At 32.8% G+C, this 15,405-nt stretch overlaps 1 protein-coding gene across 3 annotated transcripts in view; it reads left to right on the top strand.

Moving 5' to 3' along the window:
- LOC123710702 (IQ motif and SEC7 domain-containing protein 2) overlaps nucleotides 1–15,405 on the top strand; it is a 144,078-nt gene that overhangs the window by 53,091 nt on the left and 75,582 nt on the right. For all 3 annotated transcript variants that reach the window (XM_045662801.1, XM_045662797.1, XM_045662798.1), the window contains one exon: nucleotides 11,604–11,896. In XM_045662801.1, coding sequence (XP_045518757.1) covers nucleotides 11,748–11,896 — 149 coding nt within the window. In that variant the 5' untranslated portion in view covers nucleotides 11,604–11,747. The remainder of the gene's footprint in view (nucleotides 1–11,603; nucleotides 11,897–15,405) is intronic.

Below are 15,405 nucleotides of genomic sequence, written 5' to 3'. Positions count from 1 at the left end.
AATTATCCCCGACCCCATACGTAACATGAAATAGACCGTATAATCTGCTAAGCTGGTAAATCGATAGGTTTTAGGCACCCTGCTTCCAGTCTGCCGAACAGGTTACAAATTAGACGGTCAATGACCCTGGCATAGATTGCTTATCACTTCTCATTTGGGAAATAATAGGAACTAAAGGTCTATCGACTTTGACACCAAAGAATTATGGAACACTGAGTTTGAAGTATGATCCGCAAGAGATATACTGTCTGTATAAACTTATAAGTATAAAGCAGTACTGGCCCAGTGGCTTTAGCGTGCGACTCATCCCTGAGGTCTTAATTTCGACCCCGGCTGTGCACCAATAGTCTATGTACGCATTTAACATTTGCTCCAACGGACGGGTTCTAGATAAGAAAATACAAATAATAAATTAGAATATGCAATGTTAAATGTGACATATTATATTAAGTTTAGCAACATTATCAGTAATAATACAAAATAGATACCACGGTCTTACAATAAATTTGACACATGATAAATAGAAAAAAATACTTAGCTACCAACAGAGTGCATTTCTTTTGAAATTATACAAAAGAACCATTTAACTCGTATAACAATTCATAGATACCAGGTTTAGACACCTATTTGTTAATCGTATTGTTAGACACTTTCAGTCGCCACGTGCGCTAAGTGTCTGATAATATGATAACAGTTTGAATATAAACGACGGTAAACAAACGATAAAACGACTATTCAAATGATAGCGCCTTGATAGCGTTGTAGGTGTAGACCTAATTTCATCACCTAACGTGTTGAAACGTAACGATTTCATCGATAATGTGTACGTCCTGCGCAGGCGCCGCAGACGCCGTAAATCACGTTATGCGGCGTGAGTGAAACCTCGCTACGCATTAGGAATGTTAGTAAAAGTGTCGACTGACCATGAGTCGTGCTGCATGTGGGACGATCCTTGACGAAAACAAACAAATTAGGTGCTATAATGTCTCAACACTTGTTGTGTTTTTATTTCTCTTAATTATTAACTTATTACATATATTATTCTTATTCAAGAAATGATTATTTGCATGAGACACTTTAGTTGATATAAATTTGATAACTTATGATACGATATAAATAATTTAAGAAATGACCAATTCATATGACTAATAATGTAAAATTCCTTTAAAGACATATTTTCGTGCAATTGTGTGTGGCAGAATAATGCGAACTTAGGACTGTACCACCTTACACATTGTTGTACCATATTCTTGCAATAAATTATTATTATTATTATAGAATGTGGTACATTAACTTTATCGTTCCTTATTAATTCCCAAGTCTTAATCTTAAATTTTCCAAATTCCGTCTGCAAAAACCAACCTAGGAGTTCAGGCACCTCTCATTCGAATTCTTCGCGAAGTGTGTGTATAGAATAAACACTACTTATCCAGAGCTTGACATATTCGGCTGTGGGCTGATCAAATAAAAAAAGCATTGTTAAGTGCCTATCTAACACATAATCAGCTGTTTTACTAGTATCTAAAATTGATAGTATTTTTATTTTTTGTAACATATACTGTAGATATATCATTATGTATGATGTGGTAAACTTTAATCAAAAAAACTTATACTTACGTATAATAAAAAACTACCAGTAAGATTTTAATAATTGTTTTACCATTAAAATGCCATTATCCCGAAGTATGGCTGTATTTCATTTCCCAATAATATGAAATGTATTCGACGTCGGTAATGATTGCTTATTGATGACTTATTGAATAGTTATTACATATGTGTACTTTAGATTTTCCTTTGGCCTATTTAAGTACTAAGGAAAATTGGCTTTAGCAGCGCAGCTAAACTTTCATTTTGTTTCTTATTATTTATTTATTGTATAAATGATCTGAATAGAAAGAAAGCTGGTGTGGTGGAAACACAAACTGTACACAGTTTTACTGTCCACCAGGACGTCGAACATATTCAAACCATTAACATATATATACTTTTAAAAATATTAAATAAATATTAATTATTAGTTATAGACATCTTTACTTATGAATTAGAATATCAGTCTTCTTTTAACTAAAATGCTCTTTTGTCTTTCCCGTCAAAATGTGGTTAGGCTCTGTGGTAAAGGCCAGTACTTTATTAATTTTGAATGGAGGAGGTTATTTTTTTTACAAGATGCCTCTAAATATATTTATATGTTCTATAACACATTCTAGTATTAAACATTTATTTGTGTTGATTCGAGAAACTGCCATTAGTATATATATATATACAATTGGTTGACCCGGCAAACGTTGTTTTACGATGTACAGTATTTTTCGTCATGACAAAATAAAAAAAAATCAAGTTTGAAATTAACAAACAAAAATATGGTTGGATAACCCTTAACATTTAGGGGAATAAAAAATCTCGATTCTCAGACCTAACCGATATGCACACAAAACTTCACGGAAATCAGTCGAGCCATTTCGGAGGAGTTTAGAGAATTATAAACACAGTGACACGAGAATTTAATATATTAGATTATGTATACCATTAGCAACAAATCTAACTGTTAAATCATAGTTTATGTTATAAAAAACATAGTACCTTATTATAATATGCATAAACCTTCGAAGATCTCCACGAAAATTTAATATAAATGAAGGTATTACCATATTCTATGTTCTACCACCCACAACTATTTGTATTATTCGTTTATAGCATTTTTATTAACCATTGACCGGCTATAATTTATGGCTAATTAAACAGTAATTGGTTTTAAAAGAATGCAGGAATTTATGCAATTCTGTGTTTGTGTAAGACATGTTTTTATATACACAAGTTCAACACATAAACACATGTTTAACAATTATTTAAAGTTTTTTTAGAAAATTAACGAATTCATAAATAATTTTAATAGTAATATTTCGGTGTTCAGCCATGAACGCTACCGCCTTCTCAATTAATTATAATGGCTAAAATCCAGGGTAAACTATTGGTAGTAAGAAAATATCATGGCTTCGTAAAGTTGCACGGCGATTGCAGAATAGTTGTAACATCTGGCACAAGACAAAACGCTCCTCACGAGACAATCCTCCTGGAATGGAAAGGCGCCAAAGAATTAATAATATTAGGATGACGCAGGGTTTTTGGTTACTATTCTGTTTGTTTTTTGCTTACCACTGTTATTCACCATTAATTAAATTAAATTATAGTTACGTTACTTTAATTAAAATATGCTACAGTAGTTGCTTATAAGGTGTGTCGTTACATATACAATTTAAACTGAAATTTAGATATATCTACAAGGGGTATGTTTCAGTTGATAATAGCTATTATACCATAATAAAATAATCAATAAAAACAAATGATTTTGAATAATAATTGAGAAAACAAAGAAGTAATGGACTAAAATTAGAGAATAACCACTAAATAAATTCAAAGCTCTCGTTAAACGTAAAGTAATCCATAAAGCTTTTTATAAATTTCACGAATACTTCAATTATCGTAATCCTTGGGATTGATTTGCTCCAGTTCAAACAATTTGTATGACTCAAAATTTAGCGATAAAAAAGAGTGGCGGAAAGTTTCTTGCCAGTTCTTGACCGCTCTAAGGACTTGACTTGCGAACTGGTAAATATAAATTTAGAAATAATTATATTATATTATATATATTATTATCTAATTATATATATTAACTTCTTTTCTGACGTTCATAAGTTTACTTGTTTATCTATATGAATAAATTTGTTTCGACTTTGAAAAGTTTTCTTGTTTTATGTATGTATGTACACACAGATCTCTGAAGTTACTAAGGAATTCAGTCTCGGTTATTCCTGGTTCGACAATAAATCTTGATGCTTAGCATGTTGCATGGTTCTTTTATTCGATTATACTCAAGCAACGCTTTGGTAAAATTGTAGGAATTTAATTCTAGCTAAATAAGTCTAGTTAAATAACATTTATATTTATTTATAATATAAATGTTAATTTATCTGTATTATATCCTCCGATCAATGTATCTGTTTCACTATCGTTTGTCAATCTAATAGGCAAGTAGATGATCAGTGTGCTTGACACACGCCGTTGAATTTTTGGGTCTAAAGCCGGTTTCCTCACGATATTTTCATACACCGTTCAAGAGAATGTTAAATGCGCACACAGAAAGAAAGTCTACGATCTCAGGAATGTAAGTCGCACGCTAAGGCCAAAACTGCTCAATTATTTATAACAAGTTTAAAACAGTATCGTTTTAACAAAAAAATCTTATAGATTATTATATAACCCATTAGCGGATTTATTTACAAGTTTTTAAAGTTAATACACGTTTCGGATTTGTTCATTTTGAACGACGAAAGCTTTTAAACAAAGTTCTAAGCTTGTTGTGGTTTTGTTAATACAATTCCGATTGTATTTTGTAATTTGTAACTTTTAAATTGCTTTTTCAACTTATTATATGTATTGACCGTCTCTTCCCTAACAGAGCCGGACCTGGACCGGACTATGTTTCCACCGGTTTCTGTTCAGCGGTCCATCTGGTCGGTGAACGGCCATGTGATCTTTTGCCTTCTGTGTTACTAATCACAATCAGTTCCTCCGAGTTCTCATCGCCTCCGTGCATGGTATGGTAGAAAGAGGATACAAATTGAGGTCGGCATATGGTAGAGCGATGTATTGGTGGTCTTAACTGTACAGACTACTGTGTTACGTTAGTTTTCATTGACTTTATATTATTCCTTTTTTCATCGTCTACTTCTACAGGGGCTCTACCCTTGTCAGTCAGTTGGCGTAGTTTGACACACACCCTTAAGAGGCATGGATTCAATGACTATTACTAAAAATATACTTAATAAACTAAAAATCTCCGCAAAATCTCCTTTAAATTTGCCACTATATATAGTTCCTATATAAGATAATTATATACTTATTATAGAGACGTAATATTTTTGTCAATCTACTGAAGCGATATTTCTTTGACCAATGCCACGTTATTTGTGAGTATAATAAGATATATACAGAAAATAAGGCTTTTTCGTTGTAGAAAAACAGTTGACCGAAATTGCAACTCCCACGCAGTATATATATACTGATAAACCTATATAGGTTTAAGTATTATAAACTATATATAAATAACAATTAATGGTAAAATATATTGCGCGCATAACTCGAAAACGGCTGGACCAATTCTATTAATGCAGGTTTTAATAAGAAGAATAAATTATCAATTTACTTAGTAAAATTAAAAAGTCTAAAGGTAGCATAGCAAACTGTTCCATATGTTGGTATGTAGCTACTAAAAAGGTAGGCTAAGTAAAAACAACGCAACGAAGTTCGCTAAGTTACACGTAAAAATTTACTATAAGCTTCAAAACATGTTTCAAAAACAAATGAAAGATAAGATGTCGTGTTGATTATGGGTGCGGACGGGATCTTAAAACAATACCAATATGAGGATTTGCTTTTGTTTTATGAAAATAACACATTTGGATAATGGACGTTATTAAATTTTCCGCTGAATCAAACATTTCTGTGCTCGAAATGTTTTTTACAAGGCGGTTGTTTAACATGCATTAAGGAATGAACGAAACATAATTCTAGTTAAGTCAACAGTAAAATTACAATATAAAAGAAATAAAACAGATTACGTCTTCGTGGAAATTTATTCACGGACATAGAATTTTAAATGGTCGGTCCTGTTCGGGTTTCTCGTAAATGTTTATTTACGGTAGATTTAATTTGGCAAGTGTGAGTGAAAAGTGTTGGTTACAACGTGTAAATCTTATGCCTGGAGTCGTTGGTTTGATCTTCGGCTGTGCACCAATGGTCTATGTTTAAGTGTGCTCGTATGTACAGGAAAACATCGCGAGGAAACCGACAAGCCTTAGACCCAAGTTCACGGTTCAAGGCACAGAAGGTTGCCTAATAGAAATGATCACGGAACAGATACAGACAAACATGTTATAGCGCCATTTGTGTGAGTGAAAAGTGTATATGTATTTACGACTATTTAACGAATAATACAGAATTTATTACGATAAATTGAAATAATCATAACAGACACAACTAATACATATATAATAAAGTATGTTATACATAATACATATTTGGAGAAGTGTTAAATTGCTATACAGATATGGACATATATTATGTTATTATTATAAGTAAAGAACAGGATAAAATTACTCATTAACTCAACAATTCTCGTGTTTTCTACAATTGTTTTTAAATATAAAATAGCGGGCAAACGGGCAGAAGCTCATCTGATTTTAAGTGATATAGCCGCCCATTAACACTCACATTGAGTGAGCTCGCAAGTGCGTTATCAACCGCTCTCTTCTTAAAGGATTCTAGTCGAATTGGTTCGGAAATATTTCTGTTGGTATCTGGTACTAGATAGTGATGATGCGCGAAAACTGCCTTACTATAATTGCTTGAAATTATATATCGCTACCCATATAGCTAAACATATATGTTAACTAATATCTACACATTCAGTTTCATTGTTTTGTACACGTACAAAGCAAATAGAGAAACGTGACAAATCATTAAACTTTTGGATATAATATTGTCTTTTGTTTTTTTTATTTTTTCGGATATAATGCATGCACGAAACGTTTAATGTAATAAGATTCGCTTAGCAGTTTGGTTTCAAGTTGAAGTAAGGACAAGCGTCACGCCTACTATAAGTCCGGCATCGCGCTTTTGAGCTTCTTGGTGTCATCACCATCCTAAAAAAATAGTTTCTGATTTTATAAACTCGTAAGAAAGATGGAGGGTAGATAGAGGTAGATGTGAGAAAAAAAAAACTATTTCGATTTTTGCACTTGGTATGTGTGCCTGTGTGTGTGTTCCTTAGGGAGTAGATAAACTTACTCGACTGCACCTGATCACGCGACTTCGGCTGGACTTTCCCTTCGGGATATAAGGAAAATGGCCCATCTGTGTCACACTTGTGCCCGAGCTTTGCCGTCGAGTAAATTGGTCTTGAGAAACAGTTGCATGGAGTGATTCATACATCTCTTTCTGTTAAATTGTGTTTACAATGGTATGAAAATTGATATATTGTCGTTGACATGTTAGTTAAAATGTGGTCTAACTTTGTCAAAATAAAGAGGATTTCTTTAAAGTTTATTACTTACCTCACTCATATACAATTAATCTATATTGCTTAGAGAATGGTATAATTTGGAAGTATTGTAATATAACCAAAGTTCTATTACAAATAAATCTTCATTAGTATTACGAAACAGTATCGCATTACATCACAGCTTCACCACAATTCGTCGAAACTATTAAATAGTAGAACACTCGTTTGTCTGTTTGTTCAGAATGTTTACTTTCGCCCGGGAGCGGATTAATGGGATAGCTGACGACTTTACCATTATGGCTTCAATCGCTGTATAATTGTTTCCAAGTGGAAGTTTTGGTTTATAGATATTTTTTGCGTAGTTTAAAGTAGAAAATTGTGACAAGCATTTCTTATTGGCGATATGATTTACATTTCTATTATCACATTTGGACCAAATTCAGTATTTTTCTTGTTTCTTGAACTCTGAGGAAGGTTTTTATAAGGAGGATAAATTTACTTTGATTTAGTATTAAGGATTTTGTTTCGGAAAAGCGAAAAATGTTTCATAAAGGTAGGCTAAGTTAAAAAACATATTGAGGCGAAATGATGTTCGCGAGGCAGCTAGACACATACAAATTTACCAGTGGCTTCAAATATGCTGTAATGTTTTCGGGCGGGATCTAGAAACAATATCAATGTGGACTTGCTTTTGTTTTTTTTTTTGAAATAACATACAAAACATTTTCTTACATTTTCTTATCGGCGATTTGATTTATATTTCCACTATAAAATATAAAGTTTTCTAAGTTTAAGTTAACAGGTATGTATTTATTGTAACTTCGGTAAATTCAAACAAAAATGAATAAAATAAATTATTAGGGATTCAATGGGTGGCCTTTTCGCTAACAAGCGATCTGAAATAGCAAAGTAAAGTGCAAAGCCAGGTTTATGAAGGCCGAAGTATAATATATATATATTTTTAATAATTTACATCAAATATTTTATTGTGGTACTATGTCACACGAAAGCTCTTACTCATATTTACTCATAGTAATCAAAAATAAAAATGAACCTATTATATAGGGTATGTTTTTGGGTCCTCGAAATTAAGTTAAGAATGACTATGAGCTTTAGTTTAAATCCTTCCCTTAACTGTTCTATTAATAACAATTGGATGCATAACTTATACCATATCTTTGAATTTTACTTGAAATAATTGAATAACCCATATTACAAATGGTAAGGAACAAAAACAGCTGACCCAGTGGAACGTCAATTATGACAAATCAGCTGAGTGTCAAAACACTATCGTAACTTTATTTCTTACGATTGTGTTGAGCAACAAAGATAGATATATCTCTTTCACACTATTTCGTGACATGGTGTGACATCTAGCGTGGATTCCAGCAATTTACGAGCGTGCGCTTGCGCATCTAACCTCGGTAGTTTGAGGGCGAGTATCTAGATGGCGCTATTGCAAAAAACGTATTTTTACAAATTCACATTCATTTGTCTAAAATTACTGCGAATGCAATATAAAATTAACGTTATGAATAATCAATATTTATATAATAATTATCATTTTTTTTGCTCTTAAACATCGCACATGTAACAAGGACAATTAGATACTCATAATATAAGATATGCAATGAAAAGGATGTACGTACATGTGTAAAAATAACGCAACTTCCTCACAATCGAGTAGCCTGCAATATCGCAGCACACAACTCACGAAAGGACTATTTTAGGACTATATTTACACATTTATATAATTCTGCGGCCTTCAATCAAGTTTAATTATGATTTCCTTGAAAATCTAAACTAACCCTGCACTACATATGTGTTTATCAGCGATTTAAAAGGCACATACATTCGTATAACTAAACGTAATGTTTAAAACGAGGCGTTAAATCTTTTAGCTTTACGAATGGATTCACGGGTTTAAAACTATGACGCTTCATGAAAATATCGGCTCACAAAGCGATTAAGCTCCATTTAGCTCATAAGGACGTGACTTTAATCAATTTATGATTCCATTAACGACGCCCGAAGGAAATTAGTACCGTGATTATTAATATTTTTTTACATATTTAATTTGATTAATGACATCCCTAGTTTAAATGTTACATTTATTCTTAATACTTTATTGTAAATTACGAAACTTTTATATTAGGTAGGCTAAAAAGTTAGTTGACTGATGTAGAACGATTCCTTTTATATGATAGAATTTGGTTTTCATCATTTAATATAGTTGAAGATAATACAAGGATTGTAGCGGTCATAACATTCGATACCATTTTTATTGTATGAATTGTCTTTCTTCAGTTTCGGAGATATTTCTTCACCAACGCGTTTCTGTCCAGCAAGCATTCTCTTGAGATCAGACCGTGTTACGTTGAGCCAGTAAGCATGGTCAAAAGTTGTCTGATTAAATTTAAATGCAGTGAAAACCCGAGTTGTTGCTAGTCATTTTCCTTCCGCGAACTAGTGAACTGTGGAATCGACTCCCGGTAGGGCTCTTCCCTGGGTGGTCGAAGAGACGATCTTCAATTGTTTAAAAAAGAGTATATTCCTCCCTCAACACACCCAGGAATATACTCTAAAATAGGTCCATGGGTTGTAATGACTGCCCTTGTAAGGGTCCAGTAAGTTTGCTACCTTTTTCTTTAGTGGCATTTGTCTATGTGCGGCATGACTCTATTGTTATATTGAATTAATTTTGGTTTCCATTTTAACTATGTTGTTGTTCAGGCTTTAACATCGAGAGGTTTTTAGACTAAAACCTTATGTACGTTTTAGGTAAAATCGAGGCACATTAGCTTGATCACCTATGGTAAAATTAGAGTAACCCGAGGTTATGACTTTCGTCTGTCAAAAACTTATAAGAATGAACTCAGGGTTAGTTTCGACTCGATCCTGTTTGACTATTGTATGTACTACCCACCATGGCTTCAGCGGCAAATCAGTCGAACTGCATTCTACCGCTTCCTGGTTAATGGAGGGAAAAACCAAAGTAAATACACTTTGGAAAGAGTTGAAATGTTTCAGCTGTGTTGTTTTTGTTTGTCTGCTAATTGCTGTTTGTACAATTCTTTTCGCTGAACGATACATTTAGCTTCTGAACTTTGGAATGCTTAATATGTGAGGATATTACATAATACTATGATATTTTTATTTAATATAACGTATATATATATTTTAGTTTTACAGTGATAATTTTACGTTTTGTTTATTTAAAATCGTTAATTGTTATATACGCGTGCACCTAGTTTAGATCTGTTTGATTATCTAGCATTTAATTGTGACTATTAATACATATTTTAACAATCTTAAAGATCGGCAAGGCACTGGCGATCCCTCTGGAAGTTTTTCATCACTTATCAGATGAGACTTTCGCCCTCCGTTGTTAAAAACGAACGAATCTTTTATATATTTAAACCATACTAATATTATAACGAGGAAGTATTTTCGTGTGTAAACCCATTGTAAAAATTCCATTACCATTGCTTGTTCCTGTGTGACATAAACGAAATAAATGTCCATGTAAGCCCGGTACAGGAAGTTTAAAGCAATTTAGGTTGCCTGGAAGAGATCGTTTATTACGTGATAAATCGTGTTATTTTGACTATTGATTTCTTATACAAAAACCTACTAGAGAGATTATACCATCAAACAATTTCCACAGAAGCTCACGAGTTTTCCCAAAGGACTCCTGCTTTCTACAATCCCGATATGCATTTCACTTCATTTACATTCTATTCACGTTCGTATAATATATTCACTTTAATTTAAAAGGATTATTACATATAAATATAACTACTACTATATATATAAATTGGTTTTCATTTGTCTCGCTAAAATTCGAGAATGGTCCAGCCTGGCCGAATTATGATCCTGAAATATTTTGTGGAAATTCTGGGAAGGTTTAAACGAGAAATATAAACAATATGTAGAGAAAAATGCTAACGACCGTCAAATAATAATATGAAATATTTGATGACTTTTGTCTTTTTAGACATAATTGTCACTTGGTTGTCTAAATTTGAATACCTTCAGTGTTTCGTAGCTGTGGTATTGGTATGTTTTTAAATTGTATTAAGTTGAGACAAATGTGTGGTTCATATAAAGTTCACCGGTTCAATAAAATAGCGTTGCCACCTTTTTTGATCTGGGCCTTAGACTTTTGTTTGTGTTTCATGATCAATTGTCAATCTAATAAGTAGGTGATCCGCCTCATGTGACTGACACATGTTAGTTAGAGTCTAAGGCAAGCTGGTTTTCTCACGATTTTTCTGTCACAATTCGAGCAAATGTTAAATGCACACAAAAAGAAAATCCACAGCCGAGAATCGAACCTACCTCAGTCGCACGCCGATGCTACTAGGCCATTTACCATTCCAATGACGTGACAAAAATGTTGCCAGCATATTTTCCCGGAACATCCAATAAAAGTGAACAATAAATTTTATTTATGTCTGCTTCATGACGTAGTGTATGAACAAATTCTGAATTCTCGAGTAAGCTACTCCCACATTCCTTATGCTAGTATTTATTGTTTCAGATGCCGACTGTGTAGCACAAAGTTCAAACAACACTATTTGAAATAGTTTGGAGCGTTCTAAATTTAAAATGCGCGAGTGTGATTGGTTCGAGCGCTCGGCTTACCAGTGATAGTGATGTGTTGTGTCGATATTGGTTATCGATAATGGCGACGATGGATTTGACTAACGAGGTGGTGCGGTTACGCGCCGAACTCGAGAAAGTATCGACGGAGCGGGATATGCTGCTGTGTGAGGTGTCGAATTTGCGGCGAGAATTGGAACTGAGTGAGCTGAAAAACTTGCAAGATGACAGGTTAGTGAACACTTCATCTTTTAAGTACTTTTTTATATATTATATAATATAGACTATATTTATTTTATTAACTAGATAACTATTGGAAAACCAAAGAATACGTCGTCGGTGATGAAAAGCAAAAACAAATGTTCTTCATCTAAGGATATCGATAGAAATTGGCCACTCTTTTTCTTCTTTGTCCTGAAGCCCTAAATAGACGAGAACACAAAACGGACTTGACTTGATGACTTCAGGTCATTTTAGCTTTAGACTCTGCAATAATGCTACGTTTCCAGGACTATTTCGGTCTCATTTCCTTTTGCCCAGTGGATTGGAGTGGCTTGCTTGGTTATGTGACTTGGATCCCTCCTGAACTTGTGGCCCACCCAGTTCCAGTTACCGCTTTTTCTTCCCTTTGGTTTGATAAACCTAAAATGCTAAATTTAATTGTAGTTTTATACAACATGCTACATTTTTGTTCTTTATTGTTGAATATTCATAATACTTTACGAAAACCTTCATAACCGCACCGAGATAAGTGTCTACTATTTTCGTAACTGAGCACCCTTGTATGTCCCAAAAACTGGTACATATATACAGTATATGAAAACACTTCCGTTCAAACAAAGGGTGCCTCCGTCGTTTCAATGCCTCAGACGTACTGTTTTGACTGTGGTTCAAGTTTGACATTATCTTAATGGAAGATTTTCTTTCAATTAAATGTATGACTTTTTGACACAAAGCGGTCCAATCTAATTTGAAGTTTTTGCTTTTATTTGTATCTTAAAATACTCTTCTGGAAAATGTATGAAAATAATTGTTTTTTCTAATGATATTCATAAGTTCTAAAACAGCATGTAATCTTAAAAGATACAAGTATATGTCGTCACAAATTTCAAGCAAGGAAATATCACATGCAAACAGTAAAAACTTTAACTGACTAGACTTATACAGAGAATTACGTTAAGTAGGAAGATTGTTGTGAAATATCAATGTTTCCATTAATGTTAGTAATTAAGAAGAGCGTTATACCCGCTCATAATACAGATGAACGATCCGTAGTTACGCGTAAAAGACTTAGTTCTAAAAACTCTAGAATTTCTTAGGAAATTTAAGCTTAAAGGTCGGAAAACATAACCTTTATTCGAGTACTAAATTATCAGGATTAAATTAAGTCCATGTTTAACATTAGTACACGACCTCTGTGATGGCCTCTTCCAAATTCTTCCACTTTTAATAATACCCGCGATTCCTTTTACTTTCTCAGGATTCTGGTAGGCTTCACCTCTTTTTTTATTTTATTTAAAATACTAATAGAAAATTTCGTTAACAAAACAAAAATAATGTTTCTGATTATAATTCTTCACCGTTCATTGAATATAGAAAGGAGAAATATCTTCGGATCCCTGACGCGGATAAGTCGTTCCCTTTTATTGATTTTATCAACCATTAGTGCGGTTTTTGCGATGCAGCTGTGCACTGAGTCTATTTAATGTTCCAATTAAATAAAGCTTTGTTGGAAGCGGTAACAATTATTTGTTCTACTTTAACAAAGCTTGTATCGTGGCTATAGTAACTATATTCTTACATTTTGTTTCCTCATTGTTATTATCTTTATTACAATTGATTTGTAGAATCATTTTATTTCTTATTTACTTAATTTAAATTCCACTTAGACTCCAGTCTGCCTGCATTTAGAATAAGCTTGCATTCTGTAACAGTCGTTAGCCAAACATTAATAAATATATCGGTATAAAATATGTGGTACTGTGTTTTATATAGATCGTGGTGAGAAATGAAAGAGTTCTAATATATCAATGCAAATAAATCCGTTTGTATTTGTTATTTTTATATTTTTTCCGTGTAAGAAGTAACCATGGTAACAGTAATTTTGGTCCACGTTACATAAACACTTTGTTTAGTCAGTTTTGACACGTTACAAAATCGCGATATCCCGTAACTTGGTCTGTGCAATGGCAACCTATTACAGCATTGTTCATCAAGGCTCTATGGCTAAGTTGACGGCAGGTCCTTTCTGCTGAATGAAGCCTCTTCGCAATGTTCCCGACTTATCATTCACTCTCCTTTCAGTTCATTTGTCAATTGTTTCTTTCGTATATTAATATGCGAAGTAAATTAAACTTATAGGTATTTATTAAAACTTTTTTAATATTAAATATAGTGTTTAAAATATATTAATAAGTATTTCATATCTATTTGTATGAAGATTGAACTATATAGTTTAGTTTATATAGTTCATATTTTAGTAGATATTCTCAAGTTAGGACAAAACAATCTATATATAATGTAGAAAACAGATTATGGTATTTTTTTACCGAACTAACTAGCCATTGCTAGTTGGGCGTTGCCACTTTCGACCACCTGCGCCGTCTTGTATGAATGAATTTGAAATGATGTTGATCAACTGTTATCTCAATTTGTTTGTATGGGAAAATAGGGTTTTCGGTTACATTTTCCTTGTACTGTTACTATAATATGCATATTATACATATACCCTTGGAGTATAAAAAAAGTACCATAACGTGTTTTCTACGATGTAAATATTGAAATAAATATTAAGCCCAGTTTTTTTTTATCGCAACGAGAAAGTTTTTAGTCCTCATATGAAGCCTGAGTGTAATGACGCTCATTAGAATATATAGGGCAGGATGCCGTGGCATAGCAGTGTAATTTTTGACCCAGATACTGAAGGGAAACTATATTTTTCCACATTTGTAGGCAAGGTTTTTCTCATTTTGTTACATTCGAGCACGAACTCTTCTTTAAATATTGAAGCTTTCGTTGTCATTAAAAGCACAGTTTGTATCGTACTGTCAAGTCGTTGAGGCAAACGCCAATGTAATTAACACACACACACATATATATATATATATATGTATATATGTAGTGTTTAACAATTTAATAACATAAGTAAACCACCGTGACGTGGACTCAACTCAATTGAGAATCAAATTACAACGCAATGATCTAAAATTTCAAAGCTTTCGCTTTTATTGAACGATATGACTCGCCTTCTTCCTTTAAGCTTTGATTTGAATTCAATTTATTGTCATGTAAAGTGGGAATGTACGTATGTTTGATTTAAATATAGTAGATTAGGGAAATGCTAGAGTATTTTGTGAGTTTCGATTAAACCTCACTGTATATAAAACAAAATGAAAATAATAATGCACAATGTTTTTTTTTATTTATATGATAAAAGCTTGCCAACACTCGGCACACTGATACATTGGTAAAATAACAGCAAAATACAATTCTTAATGCGACAAGCACTTGGGCAAACATGACATTCTCGAGGAGATCATACAAATATTAAACAAAGCAAACATTTAAAAACCAATTACATATCAAAAAATAATTAAAATTACAAAAAACTAAACAAAAATCGGTTTTAAAGTGTAAGTTAGAGTGTGAACCTAAGAATATACAGTACAAAATCATGCTCTTTGATGTTAAACTTAAAAGTTATCTTGATTTAAATATGCATTTAAATGAAGATAACTTCA

Source organism: Pieris brassicae, chromosome 6, assembly GCF_905147105.1.
Source record: "Pieris brassicae chromosome 6, ilPieBrab1.1, whole genome shotgun sequence".
Lineage (NCBI taxonomy): Eukaryota > Metazoa > Arthropoda > Insecta > Lepidoptera > Pieridae > Pieris > Pieris brassicae.
Note: the sequence above shows the minus strand (reverse complement) of the source record. Positions and strands in the feature narration are given on the sequence as shown.